The sequence below is a fragment of the Tetrao urogallus genome, assembly GCF_951394365.1.
Source record: "Tetrao urogallus genome assembly, chromosome: 21".
Lineage (NCBI taxonomy): Eukaryota > Metazoa > Chordata > Aves > Galliformes > Phasianidae > Tetrao > Tetrao urogallus.
The window spans coordinates 1,692,285-1,716,669 of record NC_136834.1 but is presented as its reverse complement, the minus strand read 5'-3'; the positions used below and the strand labels follow the sequence as shown (position 1 = coordinate 1,716,669).

General features: G+C 44.9%; 1 protein-coding gene across 1 annotated transcript; it reads left to right on the top strand.

Annotated features, from left to right (window-relative positions):
* Positions 1-11,037: 11,037 nt before the first annotated feature.
* Positions 11,038-23,108, top strand: LRRC38 (leucine rich repeat containing 38; the record flags this gene model as incomplete). Its single annotated transcript, XM_079545383.1, has 2 exons — positions 11,038-11,787; positions 22,855-23,108. Exons 1-2 carry the CDS (start codon positions 11,160-11,162, stop codon positions 23,106-23,108), a joined length of 882 nt encoding a protein of 293 aa, XP_079401509.1. The 5' UTR covers positions 11,038-11,159.
* Positions 23,109-24,385: the final 1,277 nt, after the last annotated feature.

The following is a 24,385-nucleotide window of genomic DNA, read 5'->3' as shown; positions in this document are numbered from 1 at the left end:
GGCACCTGCCTGGGTTGGCAGGGTGGACAGGGGCACAAACAGCACACGGGGCAGTCTGCTTTCCTGGAGATGGTAACTGGCTCTTTGAATAAGTGTGTGGAGGGAATCCTTGCAGAAGAAATGAAATGCACGCGGATGAATACATGAGAAACACTCCCCCCATTAAGGTCCGTGGCAAAATTCCTATTTCCACTGTGTTTTTAGAGAGGTATTCCTTATGAAGGAAAGTAGTTTCTTTTTGTGTACCAATTCCCAAGTGTAAGCAGCATCAAGAAGGAAGTGGAAAGATAAAAAAAGCTTATGGAAGGATAATAGCTTCATTTAAGGTGGGGGTGGGTGATCCTGCTGAATATGGGGAAGGAGAATGTGGAAATGTTCCTGGCCCTCCCCTAATTGGGAGCGATTTTCTAATAGCACTTGTGGTTAAATGGGCAGAACGTCCATCTGCACGGCACTCTGCAGCCAGCAGAGGGAGCAGGATGTTTGCTGGTGGCTTTAGTTGAAGCTGCAGGGCTGGATTTCACCATTCCCCAGCGCCTGCAGGAAGCCGAGCAGATTGCTGTGCTGCAGACAGGTCAGGTCTGGAGCTGCAGTGGCTCTGCCATGTCTTCCAGCAGCACCATGCTTTTCCACCCTGTTCAGGTGGGTGTGAAAGCACGTGCCTCACGGAGGATTGTCATAGAATCACAGAATGGCCCAGGTTGGAAGGGACCCCAAGGATCATGAATCTCCAACCCCCTGCCACACGCAGGGCCACCAACCTCCACATTTCATACCAGCCCAGGCTGCCCAGGGCCCCATCCAATCTGGCCTTGAACACCTCCAGGGATGGACGGGGCATCCACAGCCTCTCCGGGCAGCTGTTCCAGCACCTCACTACTCTCATAGCAAAGAACTTCCCCCTGACATCCAACCTCAGTGTTCCATGCCTCAACTTCAAACCATTTCCCCTTGTCCTGCTGTTATCTCCCCTTTCCAAGAGTTGACTCCCCTCCTGTTTGTAGGCTCCCTTTAGGTACTGAAGGCTGCAATGAGGTCACCCCGCAGCCTTCTTTTCTCCAGGCTGAACAAGCCCAGCTATCTCAGCCTGTCTTCATAGGGGAGGTGCTGCAGCCCCCTGATCATCTTTGTGGCTCCCCCAGACCCTCTCCAACAGCTCCCTGTCCTTCTTGTACTGAGGGCTCCAGACCTGGATTCCAGATGGGGCCTCACAGGAGCAGAGTAGAGGGGGACAATCACCTCCCTGTCCCTGCTGGCCACTCCTCTGCTGATGGAGCCCAGGATCCCATTTACTTTCCAAGCTGCAATGCACTCTGCTGGCTCATGTTCAGTTTTTCATCCATCAGGACCCCCAGGTTCCTCTCCACAGGGCTGCTCTCAAGGAGCTCCTTCCAGTCTGTAGGGATGCCTGGGATTCCTCTGACCCAAGTGCCAAACCTTGCACTTTGCCGTGTTGAACCTCATCAGGTTCACCTGGGCCCACCTTTCAAGTCTGTTGAGGTCCCTCTGAATGGCATCCCTTCCTTCCACCATGTCAACCACTCAGCTTGGTGTCATCAGCAAATTGCTGAGGGTCACTCGATTCCATCATCTTGATAAAGGTGTTAAGGAGCACTCTGGTCGATGTAAGACATCTTTCTGCAGCAAAAACCATTGGCTTTCTTGCAGTGACCGCAGCTCCTGGCCACCAAATTCAATAGACAGCAATGTGAGAAGTTTTCAGGGACAAAGCATGCTTCAAATGAATGCAAAACTAAGTGCTGAAATCATGGGAGGGTCAGGGAAATAATGAGTGCCTCAGCTGTTTTGCAAAATCTGGATTCTTTCACATTATTCCACTGACACGGTTGAGTATTATACTGTGATGTCCTGAAATGAAATACAGTGCTGCTGAATTTAATAAGGAGTTTATCTCAGCTACAATGAATGTTCCGTCTAGTAGAAATAGCAGACTGGTAGTACTGCTTTAAACACTTCTGCCAAATGTCAACAATATTCATTCATTTTAGTTTTTCTGGAAAAGAATCCGTTATGTATAATAGCAAGGGAAGAAAGAACAGCAAAGAATGCAAAAAAAAAATAAATAAATAAATAAAAAAATTGAGTGAATATTCATCATACTAAAACATTGACTGGATTCAGGCTTGGTTATTCTCTGAGCTACACCATAAATCACTTATGTTTGGATAAAGTGAAATGATGACTTGAGAATGAGAGGGGTGGAGTCCCATCCTGCATGGAGGGTGGACCTAAAGGGGTGCAATTTCACTGGAATTCATGAACAAAGACCTTATATTTGCACTACTCAAGCTATTGCACGAGATGACTTCTTGTGATACTACTTTATCAGCAGTAACTCAAGGGAGAGAAGGGAAAGCAGTTCAAATGCGGGATTTTCCTGTCGTCTGGGTAAGTTTGTTCACGCTTCAAATTAGGAACAGTTTTGTGCTTTGCTCTGTATTTGCAAGGCCTGCCTTGCATAAACTAATTCTAGGAGACAGAGGAGAATGGGACTGTTGCTCTTCTGGAGGCCTGCTCATCACCTGCATGGCCCCAAGTCGCCTACACCTGTCTTCAGGCACCGTTGTACTCTTAAATATCAATATTTCAAAGGCCTTTTTAAATGGAAGTGCTGAAACCTTGTGAGGTGAGTGTCAGATAACTGCAAGGGACCATTTTGTTGGTTTTAGTCTGATATGAAGCAGTGGAGAAGCTGAAGCTCTGGGTGCTGTAGTGATTACCCAGTAGGTCAGGAATGTAAACAAGAATTGCACGTTTTTCCTTCAGTGCCAACACTAATCTAATCTATAAATGACTTCATTCACTATTAGCAGTGAATGAAGATGTTTTTCTTTCTCAGTGTCAATCTCTTCTTGGTTTCACTGAATAAGAGGATCACGATTCACGTGTTTATAGGTATAGGCAACTGTGAAAGCAACACAAAGAATATTAACCATTTTGATTTTCTGTAAGCAGTAGTGATAGCACAGCACATTTCATAGGAAAGAAATGGGTGTGTTTGGGTTCATTCTGATGAAAAGAAAGGTCACCTTTTGGGACAAAGTGGTTTTAAACATAGTGCTTCTCCCCCCAGTGTAGAAACCTGTCATTGTCTGCAAGCCCAGACGTTTTTCCCTTAGAGTTTCTTGGTGGATGACTTTTAAGGAGGCTGGGACAGCCGATACATCAATGCCTTGGCACATATTCCATATTTCTGTGTGCATTGCACTCACATGAATGCTTTAACACTGACATGGAGCACTGTTTCTGGTAGCTTTGAATATTGCCATTGACGATGTACCCACTGAGAAGTCACCTTCAAACCATCTTCCTCTTCTCAACACAAATGGAACCTTGGTGAAGGAAGCTAGATTTCTGTTGGCAAGAAAAGCAAATATAGTTCTTGCAGAGAGCAGCCTGCATCAGAAGAAGCCACATGGATAAACTGGGCCAATTTTCCTTGTATGCTTAGATAAGTCAGTCCACACCATGCCTTTTAGGAGATGACTTTTTGGTTAACTCAGCAGATACAACCACCCTACTAAAAACATTGTATTACAAATGTAAGAACTAACAAGTGAAATGCTTTGTTGGACACTTTTGGCTTCTCTGTTTCTAGTCTGCAGCCATTCCATTTCCCCTAAAAATATCTTCTTGCTTACAGCACAGCCTGAGTGAATGGAGAGAATAGAACATTCCACGTGTGACCACGTGTGCAGTATTTTTACTGTTTCCATCTTCTGTGCCATTAACTTCCTGAAAAATTTACCAGAGCCTGAAGCAAATACACTTTTTCTTTCAGGTTCCATTCAGCTCTGGGATTTAAGAAACATCACTTATCCTATTTTTGTGAGATCATTTCTTTCTATATTAATAAAGAAATTGACATCGGACAGTCCCTAAAATTGCAATGGCTGAGAGCTGCAGCCTGGCCGGTGCCAACATTAACACCCACTGACTTCAGTAATGTTTCCCATGGAGTTCACCTTCTTTTGGTGCTGTTTCTCAGCTTTAATGTCTGAAGAGTGTCAGCCTCAGAAATTCTCGAAGCCTGGATGCACGGGTGTGTGAGGGACTTCATCCAAACGTAAATGAAATATACAAAACAGGGGTGCCTGCTGGCACTTAGCCTTGCACAGTCGCATTACATGGGACCAGGGGCTGAAACCTGGCTGCTGGAGCTGTGCAACCAATCCACCAAGCAGCTCCATCTCCCAGAGCAAGGAGTCATGGTTAGTGGGCATGATGGGGATGAGTTGGGCTGAAGCATCTTAGTGGTCTTTTCCATCCTTCATGGTTCTGTGAGTCCTTCAGGAGCCTTAGCATGTAAAGCTGCTGCAGTACCAACGTTTAGGCTGAGAAGGTGTTATGCAGCTGCTCAGCTGTGCTGCTTACCAACACAGCACTGCAGAGTGTAACTGAGGAGCACCCCCAATTCCTTGCGATAAGTCATTTCTGAGGCACTGATGAGAGTTAGTCATTGTAATAATTAACATTGGCTATCAGCATGTTTTTGTAAAGCAGATCCAGAGGTGGTGTGATGAGGCTCCAAACGCTTCCCTGCTGGGATCTGCTGCACTCGTTGATCTGATGGTCCCTGACATCTCGCCTGGCTTATTAACAAGGCGAGTGAAATGTCAGAAGCCATTAAGTCAAAGTATGCTGCATTCCCTGAGGACACTGTACTGTATGGCCAGAGAAACTTGTAAGAGGATACAAAGATCGCTTCAGAGCAAAGAAATGAATGAGCAGGGTCACTTACCATGAACTGGACTGTAGGTATTTTAGTTATACCAGGAGACCATCGAGTCCAACTGTAGAGAGCCTGCTTTGGAGGGGGGTTGGACTCCATGATCTCTCGAAGTCCCTCCTAACCCTACAACTCTGTGATTCTGTGATCAGTACACACAGGGAGTTTTTGTCATCCTGTAAGCATTCTCTGCCAAACAGCAAAGTATACAAGGCTTTTTCAACATTTGCATTATACTTACGGGGTGAAAATAAGTCCTTTGCATCAGAGGGGATTTCTCTCCACTGGCTCAAGGATCTTTGTCACCATTTTCTTTTGTTCTTCTCTTCATACAGCTTCAAAGCAACTGGGGACTTCTTGAGTTTCCCAGGGGGTTGATTTGTGTGACATTGGGCTGAGAAAGCCAACTGATCTGCCCACTAAGGATGCTCCACAGGGAGCAGTAAGGGCCAAAGCTTTCCTTCTTTCCACCAAACTGCCTGCTCTCCATATTTCTTTTTATCCACTCAGATGTGTGTGTGCTCACAAACATATTTGCACACCCTTCTGTTTTCATCGTAGTGCAGGATTCTGGTCTTCCTTTTTGGCTTCAAATCCTATGCTGATCTTTGTGCCCCACTGTGCACCTTAATGCTGCGTGGCTCCAGGGCAGAGATGGGAGTAATAACCTGGAAGATGGGGAGGTGCACCTCAAAGGACAATTTCCAAGCCCTGTTTTGAACATACAGTCTGATCTTTTAAGCACTTTGTTCTATTTTTGGTATTTTTACAGTAAAGAGCAACAAAAGAGTGAAATAATTATTTCCATTATCACTATCGTTCATCTGATGCTTGGAATTCCCACTGACACAAACATCCTTCCTGCATATTTAAATCTGTGGAGCGTATGCAGCAATAGGTGGATGGGTGAAGGGAAGCAATTGCAAATGACCACCTTGGTGTTTGTTCTCTGCAGTAGAAGAAAATCTGGCCTGCTTTTCCCATTATGTTGAGCTTGTACCACAACACAGCCGAGGAAGGTTGCTAACAGCACAACGTGGCTAACAGCACAGCCAAGGAAGTCTTTGTGAAATCTCAAAGCAGACCAAGGGGTCATTTAAAGACCTGCAATTAAGTGAGCTGTGCCCTGTTTGTAAGTGGAACTGTTTTCTCCTGGTGTGTATTTGGTTTGAATTTGCATAAGATCTTCACACATGCACAGTCTTCTTTGGTTTGGAAAGGGCACTCAGCCCATTAATGTTACAAATTAATGAATTGGAGTCCTTTTTTGATCCCTGCTGAGTAAAATGAATGGAAGGACTTTTAAACTCAGAAGCTATGTATTGTGTGTGTATCAGCATCAGCTGTCAACTGTTCTAATTGCTTGCAAATCTATTTGCTGTTGGTTTGAACAAAGGAGTGTTTCCTAGATAGTGCAGAGTACAAATAAGAACAGTGCAAACCCTGCTAAAACAATACAAATTTGTTTCCTGCGTATACCAGAACCATTCCTTGCTTTCCTTCCTCTATGGCTTTGTTTTCTGCCTCCATTTCCCAGCACAGGCACCACTTGTCCTCTACCCACTGCTCAGCTGCACTGCACAGGGACACGTTCTGCTCTGGATGCTTTGATGGAGGGTCACCAATTGCTCTCTGTGTTGTGAACACACAATTTGGAGGAAATTAGTTCCCCGTCACTTTCCTGTCTTTTTAAGCACGCGCGCTGTGTTCATGATGGCAGTCAGGGGTTAAAAGTCGTGTTCTACTCAGCTTTTCACAAGAGCTGAATTAAACTTAGGGCTTTCAGATCTCAGCAGACCCACTTTGAACCTGACCAGACAAGAGTTTGGGAGCATATTGGAGTCCAGCTTTACTTGTGGATTTATAACATATGAGAACGGCCATCCCAGCTCATACCCACCTTGTCCCAAATCGGTCTCAAACCTAATTGGATGTGGATATGCATCAACATATCTGTTTGACAGCTCAGAAGAATTTTCACTTTTAATTATCTTTGATTTGCTTTACAGTGTGGTAGTATTGGGCCAGCATGCAACCGTGGCAAGCATCTGATTGCAGTGCAGCAGCTGGATACCAGCTCCATCCTGGGGGAGGTGGGAAGGAACCATCATTTACACTGGTCCTTCCCTTGTGAGTGCTTTAGTGATGGTAAATGGTTGGCAGTGGAATGGTGGCTACATGTCTCTTACAGCCACATCATCCCCAGAGCGAGTGATGGAGGTCTTCTGATGGGTTTAGGCTGCTCTCGTTTGGCTGCTGAACTGCAGTGTCTCAAGTTTTCAAATTCAATCACTGCTGCTGTCACACTGATTAATATTGATGTGATTTCCCTCCCAGCTGATGGCAGCAACAGCTGCAGCAAGGAGGACTGGGCAGGTATAATGCAAGCTTCAGTTCACAGTTTCTATTGTTCATTTGTAAGACAAGGGAGTGTACCCTCTTTCTCTGCTGGTTCTTTTTTGGTCCTTTTTTTGTTGTAAGATCAAAGGAAGAACTGTCCAAAGGTGACAGCATTCACAAAAACCTACCACATGGTCATAGCAGGGGAAGGTATTTCTCAGGATTAACATCCTGAAGCCAAAGTGACAAATACCTGAGTAAGAATGGGATCCCTTTTCAGAGCTGTTGTTCAACACTTGCTTTCTGCATTTAATTGATTAACTGGTTGGTAGTCATTCAAGTTTGAACAGCAGTTCCCAGGCCACGTTGCTAACGTCTGATCATTAGGAAAACCCTTTGCAGTGGTTACATGCACCTGGAGCAGCAGCCTGGGATGTGACGCATACCTCAGCTCAGCAAAGCATGAGCCTGGAATAATAACTTCCTCCACAGAAAAATATGCTTAATTAGCTGTTCACAAATATGAATGAGGACGGACAGTTTTCTGTTTCAGTCTGCTGTAAGTAATGATTTCTTAGCTGAGACATCTGAATCCTTCCTGTGCGTCTGTACTGTGGTTTTGTTCTTTTTTCCATTAGTCAAATTGCTTTAGGAAGTTAGGAGCTCTCATAAGAGGAGGGCTGGAAGTTTCTGTGCAAAAGATGTCATTCTTCCTCCAAATTCCTTCCATTTCTTAGTGTAATCAGCAAGCAGAAAGATGTGCTTTTTGTTTCCTGCTGCTTGCCATGATATAGTACTGGCAGCACTGTACAGATCATAGAATCATAGAATGGCCTGGGTTGCAAAGGAGCACAGTGCTCACCCAGTTCCAACCCCCTGCTGTGTGCAGGTCACCAACCAGCAGCCCAGGCTGCCCAGAGCCACATCCAGCCTGGCCTTGAATGCCTGCAGGGATGGGGCATCCACAGCCTCCTTGGGCAGCCTGTTCAGTGCCTCACCACCCTCTGGGGGAAAAACTTCCTCCTCATATCCAACCTAAACACATCCAGGGCCATGGCTTGTCACTCCCTTGCTTTATTTTAGAGTCTGTCTTAGTGATAAATGTTCTAAAATATTAATAATGTTCTGACAAAAGGGCAAAGTGGGGCTGCTCACTGCTGCCCTGGCAAGGAGATTGTTACCCTGTGTGTTTCACAAATATGATTTTTTAAACCAACCTTGTTTGTCTTTGTTCTTTTCTTAGGGACAGCACTTTCTAATTAGGAGCCTTGTGCTTTTTCGTCACTGTGTGAACTCAGTACTGGAAATATTCTTGGAACACAAGTAGAAAGCTATGAGGGCTTTGCTTGGGAGTAATCAAGACGCATATGTTGTTTTATACTGCTGCCAACTGAAGACAAGCAGAAGTTCCTGATGTGCATTATCTACTGTAAAATGCTCTAAGATTTCCTCCACAAAAATCCAGAGTTGATAAGCAATTACCAATCTGTAATTTAGTGTCTCAGTTACTGCAACCAAAAGATACATCAGATTACACAGGATGAAATCCAGATGCCAGGAGTTGCAGCACGCAGTAGGTTTGCAATTTGGCTCTGTCTTCATGCAAGCAAGAAATAGAAGCTTCATTTTATCCTTGTGTTTCCTTTTCAGGTCCTTTACAATGAGGGAAGTGAGGCACTGCACAGAGTGCCCAGAGAGGTGGTGCAGACACCCAAGGTCAGGGGATGGGGCTGTGAGCTCTGATGGAGCTGTGGGTGTCCCTGCTCTGTGCGGGGTTGGACCTGATGGCCTTTAGGGTCCCTTCCAGCTCCAACCATTCTGTGGTTCTTTGATTCTGTGGAAGTTGCTGGTAGCTTCTTGCAGGAGAAAAGTGGTCCATGGGGCACAAGAGGGTGCTGTGCGCTCAGCGTACAGCAGCTGGCCCCTTCTATAGTCATATAGGTTACTGTATCTGACATACAAATGAAAGATTAAAGAGGTAAAGCTTTAATATCTCATTAGATAGAAAGCTTTTCAGAATCTCCTTTGTGCTGTGCAAAATTGCCTGAGATGTCTGGCAAGCGAGTGAAGCTTCAGAAAGATTAAAGAGAATTTCTTTTCTGTGAGAGAAATAGATGAGGTACAGAAGTAAGTGATAGCTGAGAAAAGAATAGACATAAACTGACAAACTGCCATGGGAATTGTTACACAGAGAAAAACAGGTCTGGGAGAAACACAAAGAAATCAGAGGTGGCCAGAGGGAGGTGTCAGACCTCAGCAGGTGCTGGTGGCAGCAGTGCTGCAGCCCCTCAGTGCTGGCACCTTGCACTGTCTGCATGGCTGCTCTGCGAGCAGGGCTGGCTGCTGGCAAACCTACAGGGTGCCCAGCCCAAAATAATCATCGTCAGTCTCCTGCAAACATCTCAGACAGGAAAGCTCCACAGACTCTCTGGAGAAATTGCAAACTGCATACAGGCATGCAGTGTAGCTGTGCAGGTAGTGTGGCTCACGGTGCTTCTCCGGTGTCAGCAAGGACACACGGGCAGCAGGAAGGTCCATTCGTACAGAAAAGAGTTTGAGCAAGGGCTGCAAGGCAGGGAGTTCGGTCTTGTTCCCACCTCTGTCGCTAATATGTTCTTGGATCTTTCACAGATTGTGCCTTGCTGTCTGTAGTCTCCCATCTGTGAAACAGGCATAATAACACTGAGACATCTTTGAAGAGAAAATGTCAGGGTCTGATTCTGTGTGCTTCATAAGGAGAAAAATAAAGGTCTGCACAGAGGGGCCCTTACATCCTGTGTATGGATAACTTCACCAAGATCTGTCTTCTGTGTAAAGTTAAGCACACTGTTACTGCAGGACATCAGGTCAGTTGTGCTTACTGACAGGTGAGAGGAATGCTGTATCTCTGACCTAAGGACATAACTGAGTTAGAGAGGGGCAGAAAAGCAGTAAATGACAGCAGAAGTGTTTGCACGACGTGGCGTTCACAGGTTACAAGGCATCAGTTCTGCATGAGGATCACCAGTTGCAGTTAGCAGGTGATGCAGATTCATGGCGTGAATCCTGAGCACAAGAGGTATTTTGCATCTTGTTCATCTCAGTATTTTAAATCATCATCACAGGTTTTTGATAGGACTTGGCCCCCATGATTCAGAGAAGCAACAGCAAGTGCTCCCTTGGCTTCTGTCCCTTACTGTTCCTCCTTTGTGCCCACCCCGACATTCTTTTCTAAGTTCCCTTGTACCAACCATACTTCCACGTTGGGCAGCATTCAGCTTATGCTGTGTACCTTTATCCTGAATGAAAGATGCTCTGAATTGTTATGAAAAGATCTTAAATCAGAATCACCATTTTCTCTTTGACCTAGCTGAAGATCTGAGCCAGTTTGTGCTGCTGTTTGTCCCGAAGGACGTTCCTAATGCCATCGCAGAAAGTAGCTGCCCTGGTCATTGGAACAGGAAAGAAACCACCCTCATTTCTGAGACCAGATTCCTTGCTGCCACAGATAGTGCTTGGTTAAAAGATAAATGAGTCATATTTAAGTAATGTTAGTGTCCTTGCTCTAAGGGCTGAGAAGGCATCCAGGTACAGCTTCTGCTCCTTGCCTTTGGTTCCCCCTTGCTGTCCTTCTGCTGCCTCTTTAGGATCAAAGAGAAAAGAGTGCACAGCAGTCAGTTGGGTGCCTGCCACCCCTCACCTGCATTTCTGGGGGTATCACTGTGATGTGATTTCCCATCTGCCGGAATATGCAGCAAATATGCAAACAGGCTCTCAGCTTTTTTTAGCTCACAAAAGCAAGGGAGTCCTTTGAAAGGTCCTCGGTTTTACCCAATCATCGCTCCCTCCCTCGCGTTGTGCAGCATTATCATTCTCTGGCAGTGTAAATCCTCACATATGCCTGCCTCCCTCTTGCCTTCAGCCTCTCCCTCCCTCCCCCTCCCCACCGTGCTGCCATCGGATCTGTGATGATATGTGATCTCCTGGATACAATCACACACACACACAAAGTACCAGGCACCGCTGCTCAGCTCAGCAAAATGTCTTTCTCGTAGAAGTGCTCATCATCACAGCTTCCGAATCCTTGACGATGTGGCCATGCTTTCCTTTCTGCCTTCTACCTTTTTCTGTCTTTGTCTGCCTGCTCTTCTTACCCACAGGTCATCTTTGCCCTGCTGTCTGTAGCTGTATGGACTACCACACCATAGACTGCCGGGATCAAGGACTCCCCAGTGTTCCCAATCCGTTTCCATTGGATGTACGGAAACTTCTTATAGCCGATAACAACATCCAGGCGATACCAGCTGATTTCTTTATATTTTATGGAGACCTGGTCTATTTGGACTTCAGGAATAACTCCCTCACCTCTTTAGAAGAGGGCACTTTTAGCAGTTCTACCAAACTGGTGTATTTAGATTTAAGCTACAATAATTTAACGCAGCTTGAAGCCGGGATATTCAAATCGGCAGAAAAACTGATAAAACTCAGCTTGGGAAACAATAACCTGGTGGATGTGGACGAGGCTGCTTTTGAGAACCTGGAACAGCTGCAAGTGTTAGAATTGAACGACAATAACTTGCAGAGCCTAAACGTGGCAGCCCTCGAAGCGCTTCCCTCCCTGCGGACGATACGCCTGGAGGGCAACCCGTGGGTCTGTGACTGTGACTTTGCCAATCTTTTCAGCTGGATCCAGGACAATGCCTCTAAGCTGCAGAAAGGTAAAGCTCTGTGTGTGTGTGTGTGTCTTTGGAGGGCTGTCTGTGTGCCCTGCCTGCAAGTGACCCCAACTGCCTTTTGGTCAAACTGTAATTGCATGCTTCCAACAAATGAGTCCATTAAAATGGTGTTGGTTTCTTTTTAACGGCGCGTCCTCCTCCCAGCTAAGAAATAAATAGTTTTGATTTATAGGCTGAAGTTGCATACGCAGTGAAGGAGCCTTTTCAAATCTGTTGTGCCCAGAGCTGATTCTCTTCCAGACACCGGTTTCTTCCCGGTAAATACATTCCACAATGAGCCCTTTGAACAGCTGAATGTCCTGTGCCAGCTCCTTAGGAAAATGTGCTTTCTCTCATTTTCCTGATCAGCCATAAAGCTGCTACAGAAGAGTTAAATCCCCGTTTTATGCAACTGTAGCTGTCAGCCCTTTTCCAGAAGAATTTTGTTGTGATGCTCTGAAACCTCGCTCAGTATTTCAATTATGGTGCTTTTATTAAAATAGCACCGCTTCCAATATTAGGAACAAATGAAAACACTCTGGAACATCCTCAATGCAGGATATACAATTCTGGAATTTGAGCTAGTAATTTTCAGAAAAGCATTGGGGAAAAAATAGAGGTATTAAGGCTGCCACGTGTAGAGCTTTTGCTCCACGTTTCCCATCCAACCCCAAAGCCACGACTGATCCAGCTTTAGCAGATCGCCTCACAGTTCACTCCTCCCAACAAACACCAGGGCACCCAGTGCTGCTATGGAGCTGCCCTGCTGCTCATAGAAGGGAAAATGTAAGGGCTGCCACGGGGATACGGGGTGCAGGAAAGCCATGGTGCCTGGGCTCTGCCTGAGGGCTGTCTGTGCAGGAGGTGGTGAGAGGTAAAAGGACTTGGGAGGAGAGCTGGGGAGATTGGGCTGAGGTCAGGGAACTGTTCTGGCAGCTCCAGACGCACACGGAAGAGGTCTTCCCTCTCTCAATCATCCATTTGCAATCACTTATTCAGGCTCCTTCTGCGCTCGTGACCTTCAGTGGCAACTTTTATTATACTCAGCTGGATTGCCCTAAATATTCTTAGCTGTTTAAAAATATATAGGTGTCTATTTTAAGGAAGAAGTAGTTTGAAGAAAAAGTTTCTTCTGCCTGTCTAAGTGAAGCTTTCCCGTTTCCCCTCTTTCATATCCCCTTTCCCTTTTCCCTTTTCCTCTTTTCCCCTTTTTCCCCTCTTTCCCCATTTTCCCCTTTCCCAACCAAGCTCAGTGTTGCTCTCCCACATTCCTCAGTGCCTCAGCTGAAGTTCTTTCTGACCAAAGCATTTGCCTTTCTCACACTGGCCCTCAGCCACTCCTGCCTTCCCTGTGCCTTCCTTCTTTTTATGAACCTGTAGCTCCTTCCCCTTCACCTGCACTGAGTCTGTTCAGTTTGAAAGAGTCTGTCCCAGCCCATCTCTTTCTCTCCTGTCAGTGCTCATCTAAATTTCTTATGTCTGGAAATCTCAGATGATCAGGCTTTACAGTAGTATTCTCATTGTTCCCCATCTGTTTCAGTATTTCATCTCATCCAAAGTAATGGAAGCTGCTTTTCAGCCATACAGCCAAACAATTACCAGCCCTCCCAGATCTTTCAAAGCAAGAGAAGGGAAGGAACAACCATTCAAATGGTCATTTCTTAGGTCAGTTCCCCCTTTCCCTTCCTGGCCTCAGCAATGCTTTGCTTTTGCCCTTCCTGTGGGCACGGGGCTGCTGAGCTCTTGGCAGCCCACGTGTGTTCAATTCCTGCACACAGAGAAGTAAACCCAGCACTCTGTTGTTTGTAGGTCATGCTTGTCTAAACCCCTTCACATGGCATTTCTGGGGGTGTCACACCTTCCCCAGCAGGATTTGGGGAGAGCAGCTCCCAGGCTCACCCTCCTGCTCCCTGCTTGCTCCTATTGCTGCTGGATGGCTGGAGATACTCATCCATGCTGCAAATGCAGAAAAGTAGGGCAGCATCGTTGTCTGGAAACCCTGCCAAAGAAAAAGACTGGAATACATTTCCAGGGCCCAAGGAAAGAACTTACTTACCTTGGCTGTATACTTTTATAATGCTGCAAAAAGCATTTTCATTGCATGGCCTATATGAATGGAAAAGGGAAGGGTGAAAAAAGAGGTTGGGTGGTGCTTTTCTTTCAGTGATTTTCTTTAAGAATATGCTGTGATTAACACCGTAGAACAGGTTTGTGACAGACTGACACTGCCAGATGTTAAATGACAAACACCGTGACCTGATTTTACTGAGAAGGGAAAGAATAGAGAAGGGTGAATGACAGTAACTTACATCGGGGATCCCCAGCCCTTCACGAAAAGCACAAAGAGCTGCAAAGGAGCCAAAGGCTCTATGAACCATCATGTGTGTTTTCTGTTTGGGATGCTTCAGAATTAGAAAGGGATGTGCCAAAGTGAGGTATTGGCACAGCTGCCCAAGGGGTGGTGGGGTCAGCATCCGTGGAGGTGTGCAGTGTGGAGATGTGGCACTGAGGGCAATGGGCACAGTGGGGGATGATCTTAGTGATGTTTTCCAACCTGAATGGTTCTATGGTTCTATGGAAGTGGAAGAGAAACGTGCTCCGACCACGCAGTGGATGAAGTGAGAATTCAGGCCTGCGGTTTGCAAGTGTTGCTGTGGCACAGCGGTCCCTGCAGGCTCAACAAGCAGAGGTAGAATGGCTGGGAGAAAAGCACTGCCAGGTTTGTGCTTTGGGAGCTCATTTTGGTTCTTCACTTTGAATGACACTTGGAATAGTTTAATCTGCTCTGTCTGCATGTCTAAGAGAAATCACTCAAGCTGTAACCAGTCACACAGCCCGGCTGCTGTTCCACCTTTGAATTTCAGCACTGCAGTAAAATATCATGCTGGTCAAACCTGCCTTTGTTTTTCGCAGAAGAAATACCAAGTTGCTTTAAAAATCAGAGTTTTGTCAATGGGAACTGAAATCTCACTAATTGATCCTGAAACTCTCTACCTCTGCAATTAAGGCCTCTGGAGAACTGGGCGATGTGAACAAAAGCCATACTTCAGCTCATTAGTCTCACAAAAGCCAGGTCCATTTTCTTTCTGGCACACTCCCAGAAAAAGCATGCAAAGCTCTAACTTTGCTGACCTGTCTGACCAGCTGCCTGGAAAGCCTCATCTCACTCTGCTGCCTTTGCAAATCTGCCTTGTCGCGCACACAGACAGCTGGGATCTGCATCGTTGGAAGGCATTTATTCATCCAACCTGAATTTCTAACTAAAGCAGTAACTGGCGATGAAAAAAACAGATCTTACTTTTATATTTGTGAGGCAGATATTAATAATGGAACTTTCAGCATACTTGAAAACTGAACCGCATTTTGGATGCGGTTGACAACTGGTGAAATAACTGAACTGCAGAGGAAGGAGCTGTGAACAGAATGATGTTGAGTGGAGAAGATGTAACCACTGCTGTTCTCTTCCTGAGGAGATCCATGGAGATAAGAATAATGCATAACTTCTTTTGGAGGTGGAAAAGCTTTTGGAAGGTCTCTCTCTCTCGTGCTCTATAGAGATCTGTTGCTGATTTTTGCTTTCCATGAACATGCTTTGGACAGCTGTGCCCATCACCTTGTTCGCTACTGACTGATGTATTTTTAACATGACTTTTAATTAGCACTTAAATATTCTTTAGCATGTGACTGTAATGTCTCCTTTCCTTCATCTTGCTCTCATTTCTTTCTTTTTATTTCTTTCTTCCCAATATCTTTGAAAGACCTCAAGTTGTATAGCATTTCTGGAACTGCAGATCTAGATGCAATAGTGCTTTCTCAACCTTTTGTGTCTATTTAAGTTTTATTTACATTCCTCCCTATGCAATACATGAATGAAAGGTTTTGCTGCCCTCATCATTAAAATAGCATTAGAAAGACCTCAAATGATGTAATGAGATGGTTCAGACTGAGACTTATGATGTGTACACTGATATTTCCAGAGTGACTTAAAGAATTCGCTCAGCGTTGGCCAGAGACAGCACAGGCGGTAATAGGACTGGTAGCAATGGGATTGTGGCAATGAGATGGTGGCAGTGGGATGGTGGTAATGGGATGGTGGTGATGGGATGGTGGTAATGGGATGGTGGTAATGGGACTGGTGGCAATGGGACTGGTGATGGGACTGGTGGTAATGGGACTGGTGGTGATGGGATGGTGGTGATGGGATGGTGGTGATGGGATGGTGGCGATGGGACTGTTGGCAATGGGACTGGTGGTAATGGGACTGGTGGCAATGGGACTGGTGGTAATGGGATGGTGGTAATGGGACTGGTGGTAATGGGACTGGTGGCAATGGGACTGGTGGCAGTGGGACTAGTGGTAATGGGACTGGTGGCAATGGGACTGGTGGTGATGGGATGGTGGCAATGGGACTGGTGGTGATGGGATGGTGGTGGTGGGACTGGTGGTGATGGGATGGTGGCGATGGGACTGGTGGTGATGGGATGGTGGTGATGGGATGGTGGTGATGGGATGGTGGTGATGGGACTGGTGGCGATGGGACTGGTGGCGATGGGACTGGTGGTAATGGGACTGGTGGTAATGGGACTGGTGGTAATGGAACTGGTGGTAATGGAACTGGTGGCAATGGAACTGGTGGTAGTGGAACTGGTGGCAATGGAACTGGTGGTAATGGGACTGGTGGCAATTGGACTGGTGGTGATGGGATGGTGGTGATGGGATGGTGGTGATGGGATGGTGGCAGTGAAACTGACAGTGGCCTCTGGAACTGCAAACTCCAACTGAATTCAGCAGTACCTGGGAGGTTCAGAAGTGAATCAGTGCAGTGAGCATGGAATGGTGTTTGTAAGCCATTTTACAAAGGCTGGGCCATAAGGTGATCATCTCTTGGCTCTCAGCATCCTTCTCTAATTCCATTCCAATCTAAGATATGCTATTAAATAAATGTATTCTGTGAATTAAAGACAATAACATGGCGTTTCACTAATCTAGGCCTTATCAAAGCACAGCATCCCAATTACAGGTGGGTGCAGTCTGCATGTGACCTTCTCACCTAACCAAAAGGAGGTGAAACCACAGAGCTTTGGGAAGCTGTCTCAATCTCCCATTCTTTATCACACCCCATATTTGCTCTGTGGAGAAGGCTGCCTTAATTTCATGTACTGATAGAGAACCAGGGAAAGCTTCCGCTGAGGACAGGCTGTTCTGCTCTTCTGACCATTGCAGCCAGTCAGTTCTTCCCAGGAGTCAAGCACATGTCGGCACATGGCTGGGACAGAACATAATATCCAGTTTTTGGAAATGAACTGAAAGCCTTCAGACTGCCCATTCAGCAGCTTTTCTTCTGTTCAAGCAGAAACTCCTAAGAGCAATAAGATTCCCTAACAAGCGCAACAAATCTGTTTCTATATATATCCATATATAAATACATAATGTGATATCCTAGTCATTTTCAGTAAAATGATCTGACTGCCACTGGCTTTTCACTCTATTTCTTCCATCATAAGGATTTTTGGAGTACATCCATCTTTCACAGATTTCAGGACACGAGGGCAACATTTGCAGCGTGGCACCTGATGTTAAACTTGATATTTAGACATTGAAGCAAACTGTTGAGCACCTTCTAAAGTCAATGTAGGAAACTCTGGGGCATTTGACCATTAAAAAAATTATTTAGAGATCTAAATACAGGCCTCAGATTTCTTTAAGCCTTACTTTTCTGGTAGCTCGAGGCTGACTTTAATGAAATTCCATCTCTCTTCAGAGGCTGTGCCTCTCTCACCATTTATTAATACATCTATTACATCAGTGACAGTGCTTGAATAGACTAAAGAGAACTATAGCTGGGGGCAAAATACCATACAAGAAATTAAACGCCACATTTAAACATCTCAAATGTGTGTAAACTGTACTTGGTGATAGGAGAGAACAGCTGAACTCCACCCAAAGGGGCAAATCATAGAATCATAGAATGGCCTGGGTTGAAAAGGAGCACAACGCTCATCAGTTCCAACCCCTGCTGTGTGCAGGTCACCAACCAGCAGCCCAGGCTGCCCAGAGCCACATCCAGCCTGGCCTTGAATGCCTGCAGGGATGGGGCATCCACAGCCTCCTGTTCCAGTGCCTCACCACCCAAACACCAGTTCTGCTTCTCCCAAGTATTTCAATAGCACAACAGTGCTCTTTTATAGTGCTGTTATGAGCACTATGATGCATGAAGCACATTTACATTTACTGCTTCTTTCATGTATGTATTCCTTACATCTATCAGTGTATGTATGAATGGGCGTTTTCATTTTCTCCTACTATTGCATATTGCCAACTGCTGGGAAACCATCTTAATATTTGTTCTATATGAAATCCACAAAACCCAATAGAATTGAGGCCTCCTTCTCCCATTCTTGCTCCCCAGAGCAAGATTTCTCAGCTACAAGAGCTAACAGACCATAATATTGAAGTAATGATGACTTTCAGAAGCTATCCCATGAAACATTCAGCTTGCACAGGTATTAAGAAGTCATAAGTGTTATAAGGAAGCAGATGCACACAGAGTGCTTGAAATGTCAGGCTGATCTGGGTAAGTGTTGCTGTTGTCTCTAAGCAAAGGAATATGAAACAAAGGCACCACTCAGAATACATCAGCAGTCAAAATATGTAGGAAAACCTCCTGTTAGATGCAAGGGCAGCTTTGGAATGCAATCAGTGCTTGAGCCAGTGCACCATTGGAAGCTTACTGGTCCAGCAGTTCCTATGATGAAGGCGGTTGAATCACAGCTACAAATACCAGTGTTATGGAGATTGGTACCTGGTTTTTGTTTCTGTTTTTTTTCATGAAAAGTTTAAACTTGGAGCACTGCAGAGCTATCATAGGTCTGTTTTCATTAATTTACAGGGGAATTAATTATTAATCATTTGCATGTGGTTTTGTACAGACTGCTTTCAAACTGCATTCATTTTCTAAGAGTTTCATCTTTCCAGGGGAAGTATTTCAGCCTTGACTGCAGGACAAACCGAGCTGTGCATAGTCCTGCACCAGTGCAGTTAGGCCCTAGCTGAAGTAACTGCTAGAACTGATTGCCAAGGATGAAGCCCGGGGTTTCAACAGTTACAAGCCTCCAATGGCCAGGCGTCTCACAGTCACATTCTTTGAAAACCTATGAGGGAATTTCATTGAAAAGAACTTCATCTGGAACCCCCCTGCATCACTGCAGTCTATAAAGAACTCTATATATGTTTTCTTGTTCTGGAGTTCCAGCAATTTCACACTTCCCCTGTTAGTCAGGTGATCTGTTCCCATGTTTTTATCTCATTTCTGCAGCTTTCAGTGCCTGTATAAAATCTAACACCTGTCCCTTGAGTGGGACTTCAAAGCATTCCCATGCTAAGTGCATTACATCTGCGTCACAACTCCATTGCCACTGTAGCACATGGGCTTCTTCAGATGGCATAGCAGAAAGAGCGTGTGACATTGTCCTTGAGACAGCTGGAGTTGCTGCAGATAATGCAGTGACCCTGACCAAAATAACGTCAGCTATGTATTTATAACATGCTCACACTTGTTATTTCATTTACAGATTTGTTTGGAGACTCCTTGAACATGCTGTGGGAGCAGGGAGATATTTATAACTGTCATCAAGGGGTTTCTTGCTGCAGCCAAGCACTGAATGGCAGACTTCTTGGTGATGCCCTTTGCAAGAAGCCTAGCTGAATTCTAAAGAATAAGCTGAATCAGCTCTAGAGAATTCAATGAATTTATATATATTTTATGAAAAATAATGTAATTAAAAGGTCAAAATGAGTGACAGCAGATGACTGAGGTCAAATGGCACTAGAAGTGGCGTGGGGTGTTTAGAGGCTGTGAGATGATGTGGGATTGCTTTCTGCCTAAGCAAGGAACAAAGTGGGATCTGTTGGTGGTCACGGGTGTAGTGGGACAGGTGGAGCATAGGGCATCAGTTCACTCAGTCTGGATTCTCATTTGTTACAGACAACCTGATATTGTATGATGTAAAGAAAGTTCTGTGTTGCTATGGAAGAAGGTAGATGAAGGGGTTTTGATTACGTGTTGTCCTGCATGTCCTTTGTGCTGTGATGTGTTCAGGTGTGCAGAGGGAAGCCAGGTCTAATGCTGACTGCATCTGCTTTGGAAGGAGACACTCCTTGGGTCAGTAGAATACAGCTGCTTGGTGCAGGCTTCTGATTTCTGATGCTGGGTTTTGCTTATTGATGTCGATTATTTTCAAAGACAAAGAATTCTGCAAAAAGGTGAGGCTCAGGCAGCACTTCAGGGCTGTGGAGAATGAAGGGAATACAAAACTCCTTATCTCATTGTTTGGGAACATGACCTAGATTTCAGTGCCCACAGCTACATGGAGAGAGCAGAACCTTTTTATCCTTTTATTGTCCAATCTGACTCAAAACTCTTACAATACACTGATTCTCATAGCAAGAAATACCCTCTAAGCATCTAGGTATGTTGTAGGTACTTTTCTACTGCATTCTATCTACTGTGATGTTAGATGAAAGCATCCAGGAGCAGGAACAGTCAGGATAGGTAAAGTAATTGTAAACAACCCACCTGTGCAGTCTGTCTTTGGGCATGCTGAGAGCTGGGCTCAGCTGCTTTGCAGACAGCAGTTCTGCTCAGATCGTACCACTCATTAATGCTTTGTTCTACAGCTGGTGTAGAAAATTGTTTTTTCCTGTATTTCCTGTAAGGAAATGGAGTTTGAGGTGGCATATTCACTTGGACCTGGCTTTTCTGTCCAAACATGTAATGATCTTTTCTTATTATTCAGGAACTTCCTCTTCAGACAAATTTTCAGTAACTTATATTCATTTTCTTGCTGTTTCTATGCAATAGCAGTAACTGCTTTTATTACTCTGATTTAAAGAGAACTTTTCTGCTTTTCTAAAATCTGCCAAAAAAACACACAGGCCTTGTTGTCCAAGCCTTGTGCTTTTCACTTCTCCTGTATTTCTCATGGATTGAAACACAGCAAGGTAACCATCCCCATCCTCTTTAGTTTGCCTCTCCTATTTCCCCCTTGAGTTTCTATTCTGAGGACAATAAGGACGAGGTGCTGCCAACCCCAGCTTCTCACAGAAGAAAGCTTTGTACAGGGAGCTTTATCATGAGCTGTGCAATGCAGAAGTTCTTCTTCTTCCATCTGTGCAGGCACGCTCTGGGGCTCCGGTATGTCAGTCTGTCTACAAGACATGAGATAAATACAAATACTGCAGGTTCCCCATTTCCAGAAGTCTCAGGGGATGTCTGAAAGCAGGAGGATCCTCCACCTTCCAGGCCAGGGGGGCTCAGGGGCTGCAGAGCACATTGCTGCACCATCTGCCGTGCTTTGGGCTCAGAGGAAGAACGTCGCTTGTGTTCAGGTGGCAGCCTGCCTAGAGGAAGCCATTCAGCCTTGGGCAGACTGACTGCAGTCCTGTTCTGCTGGCAGCTTTTGTTACGTTGTGGGGGAGAGGAGAATGGAAAAGGAGGCTAGCAGCAGAACTGCAGGGAGATAGACAGATAAGGCAGATAGAGGATGGCTTTTAAGACTCAAAATTTAGTAAGCTCATCATCATTACAGGCCCATGTAAGTCAGGGTGATGCATGAATCCCTCGCTGACTTGGCTAAAGCTCCCTGTCACATCAGCATAACAGCTGGGCTGCATCCAGGTAAGCAGTCAGGTTTGCACCACTAGGGCTAGAAGCCTGGGGTTTGTAATAAAACCTAATGCACTGTAGCAATTCAACCACAAGGAAAATGAAAATCATAAAGCAGAGGCACGCATCCCTTCTGCAGAGCAGCACAGTGCTGGTGCTTTGCTGGAGCTGTGCAATAGAAGCCTCCCGTGCACTGCACACACAGCAGTGCAGTCAAAAGCTGGGTCATGCTTTGTGATCATTAGCAAAGAACAATGCAAGTCCAGCAAAGCAGCAGCACTTCTCACATCAGTAATGCATATTTCTCATATTTCCTCCTTGCATTCATATCCTCAACAGCAGATCAAAGCTGTCTTGCTAATGGTGATACAGACTTCATTCCTTCAGTGCTTGTTCCATTCTACCCCTATTTATATACTCTCCCCATTCTCCCTCTTGTAAATGAGCTAACTGGGGATATGCAATGAGCTATGCTTTTGCTCCCTACTACCACATTATATTCCTCACCATTTTTAAAATGTGGACATTTTTGCTTTCCCTGTGAAGAACGTGGCTCTAGGCATCCTTCAGTAGTGCAGCGAGGCATAATAGCTGTTAGTTGGCGTATCTGCTGAAGAGTTGGAGAGGAAAGGCTGAAAGAGGTCAGAATCAAACCTAAGAAGGAGCATTTGTTAAACCTAAGTTGTCATTTTGACCAGAAGAAAAAGGCAGCTGTAGTTGTGTACATGGGGAAAAAAAAATAAGGTGTAGAAAGCACCGAAGTGCAGAAGAAAATTCAGTGTCCCTGTTATCCCTTTTTGGAGTGAGGATGTGTGTTCAGAAGCATTAGTAGGGAAATGTTCCTGGGCCTCCAGCTGTAGCTGCATCCTGAGTTCAGCAGTCATGCTTTGAATTCTCAGAATCACAGCCATCAGGTCGCACCACAGAATCATAGACTGGCCTGGGTTGAAAAGGAGCACAATGCTCATCCAGTTCCAACCCCCTGCTGTGTGCAGGTCACCAACCAGCAGCCCAGGCTGCCCAGAGCCACATCCAGCCTGGCCTTGAATGCCTGCAGGGATGGGGCATCCACAGCCTCCTTGGGCAACCTTTAACAGTGCCTCACCACCCTCTGGGTGAAAAACTTCCTCCTAACATCCAACCTAAACCTCCCCTGTCTCAGTTTAAAACCATCACCTGGAAGAGTAAAAATGGAACAGCATAATGTGGGGGTGCTCCAGAGGGCTGTGGAATGGCTTTTGGAGAGTGTCAAACTTTGTTCTTTTGTTTTTCCTGAATTTCATACAAATTCCTAAGCCTAGAAATAACCCTTAAAACATTTTCCTCAGGCATTCGGTCTCTGTCCAGAGCAACAGAAGTTTTCATCAATATTCCTCTGATTTGTTTCCCTCTCCTCTTCTTTGCAGGTCTCCATGAAATCCAGTGTTCCCTGCCTGTAGAAAATAGAAGAATCTTTCTGAATGAATTATCTGAGGTCAGCTTTAGTGAATGCAAATTTAGTTTGTCATTGACGGACCTTTTTATCATCATCTTCTCTGGAGTCGCAGTCTCCATTGCTGCAATTCTGTCAAGCTTCTTCCTAGCAACTCTAGTGCACTGCTTCCAAAGATGTGCTCCCAGTAAAGATGACGATGATGATGAAGACGACAGTGAGGACTGAACTTAGTCTATATGCTTAAATTTCCTTGGTTTATAAATTAATGATAGATCAGCAGCCAAAGTCTAGGAAGAAAACCAGACTACAAGTTTTAGACATGGTTAGGTTAAATCGGTGTATGAGGTTCCATACTAATTCCATGAAGGTCACAGGAAGGAATCCCAGTTTGCAGCTGAGACTGTTACTTGCATATATAACCTGATGCAATGAGAGCAGATTAATTTCTGTCATAATTAGTCAAACGTTGCATTTAAATTTGAAGGCCAGAAGGAAAAGGGAGAAAGGAGAAAAACATAAAAATGTTCCAGTGTTTTAAAAGACTGTCAGCTTCCACGCTGTCCTTCTGATCAGATGCAGATCCTGTAAGCACTTTGTAGCTTGTTTTAAATGTGCACTTGGAAAAGGGCAGCTCAGCTGGAAATCTGGGTGCAATTTAAGAGTGTCTTTCCTACAGTGAATTAATGGGAGATTCTAGCAAGCTCACACAACTTCCTGAGTAACAAAACACAGTTGAAAGGATTCCTAGAACGGTGGAAAGCATAGGAAGGTTGGTGGTTTCTCTCCACGAGTCTTCTCTCTGAATATGCATCCTTCTTTCAATGACTGACAGCAGCTGCAGACATTCAGCCAAAATTTCCTTTTCTAGAGGCAAAATGTGGTTGTGGATCTGAGTCATCCACTTGCAGCTGCCTGACACCTCCTTGGCTATGGCAAAAATACGAACCATAACGTTCTTTGGCATTTTCAGTTGCAATGAAATAAAGGAATTCCCTTCTGTGTAACGCTAGGCACAAGTAATTGTTGCAGTGTTCAGCCTGTTCAGTTATTTTAAAACACTAAGGGCTACATTCTGCTTCTGGTTATGCCAGAGTAAACCAGAGGAAGTGAACACCGTGATCCTACTGCATAAACAAGAGTGGAATCTGGCCCAAGACATTTCTGACTGTATTATAGATTTGTCAAAACTTGAGCTCTACTATATAGCATTAGTTATTTTTGTTAAAATGAGAAGAAAAAAAAGACATTTATTACAAGAGATTTTTGGAATAGTGCCGGACAGCTTTTTAGGATAAGTCTATTTTTAAAATATTTGTAATGGAAATATTTTTTTAAAGCTCTGTGTATTTCCAGTATTATCTAGAGTAGCTGGGAGGGCTTAAGGTAAGAAATAACATAGTAATAAGCAATCTAAGGACTGTATGCTAGCATAAAAGAGCTGATTAACGTAGCATCTATTTAACTACTGCAAATGCTATAGTATTTCTTAAAAGAAAAACACT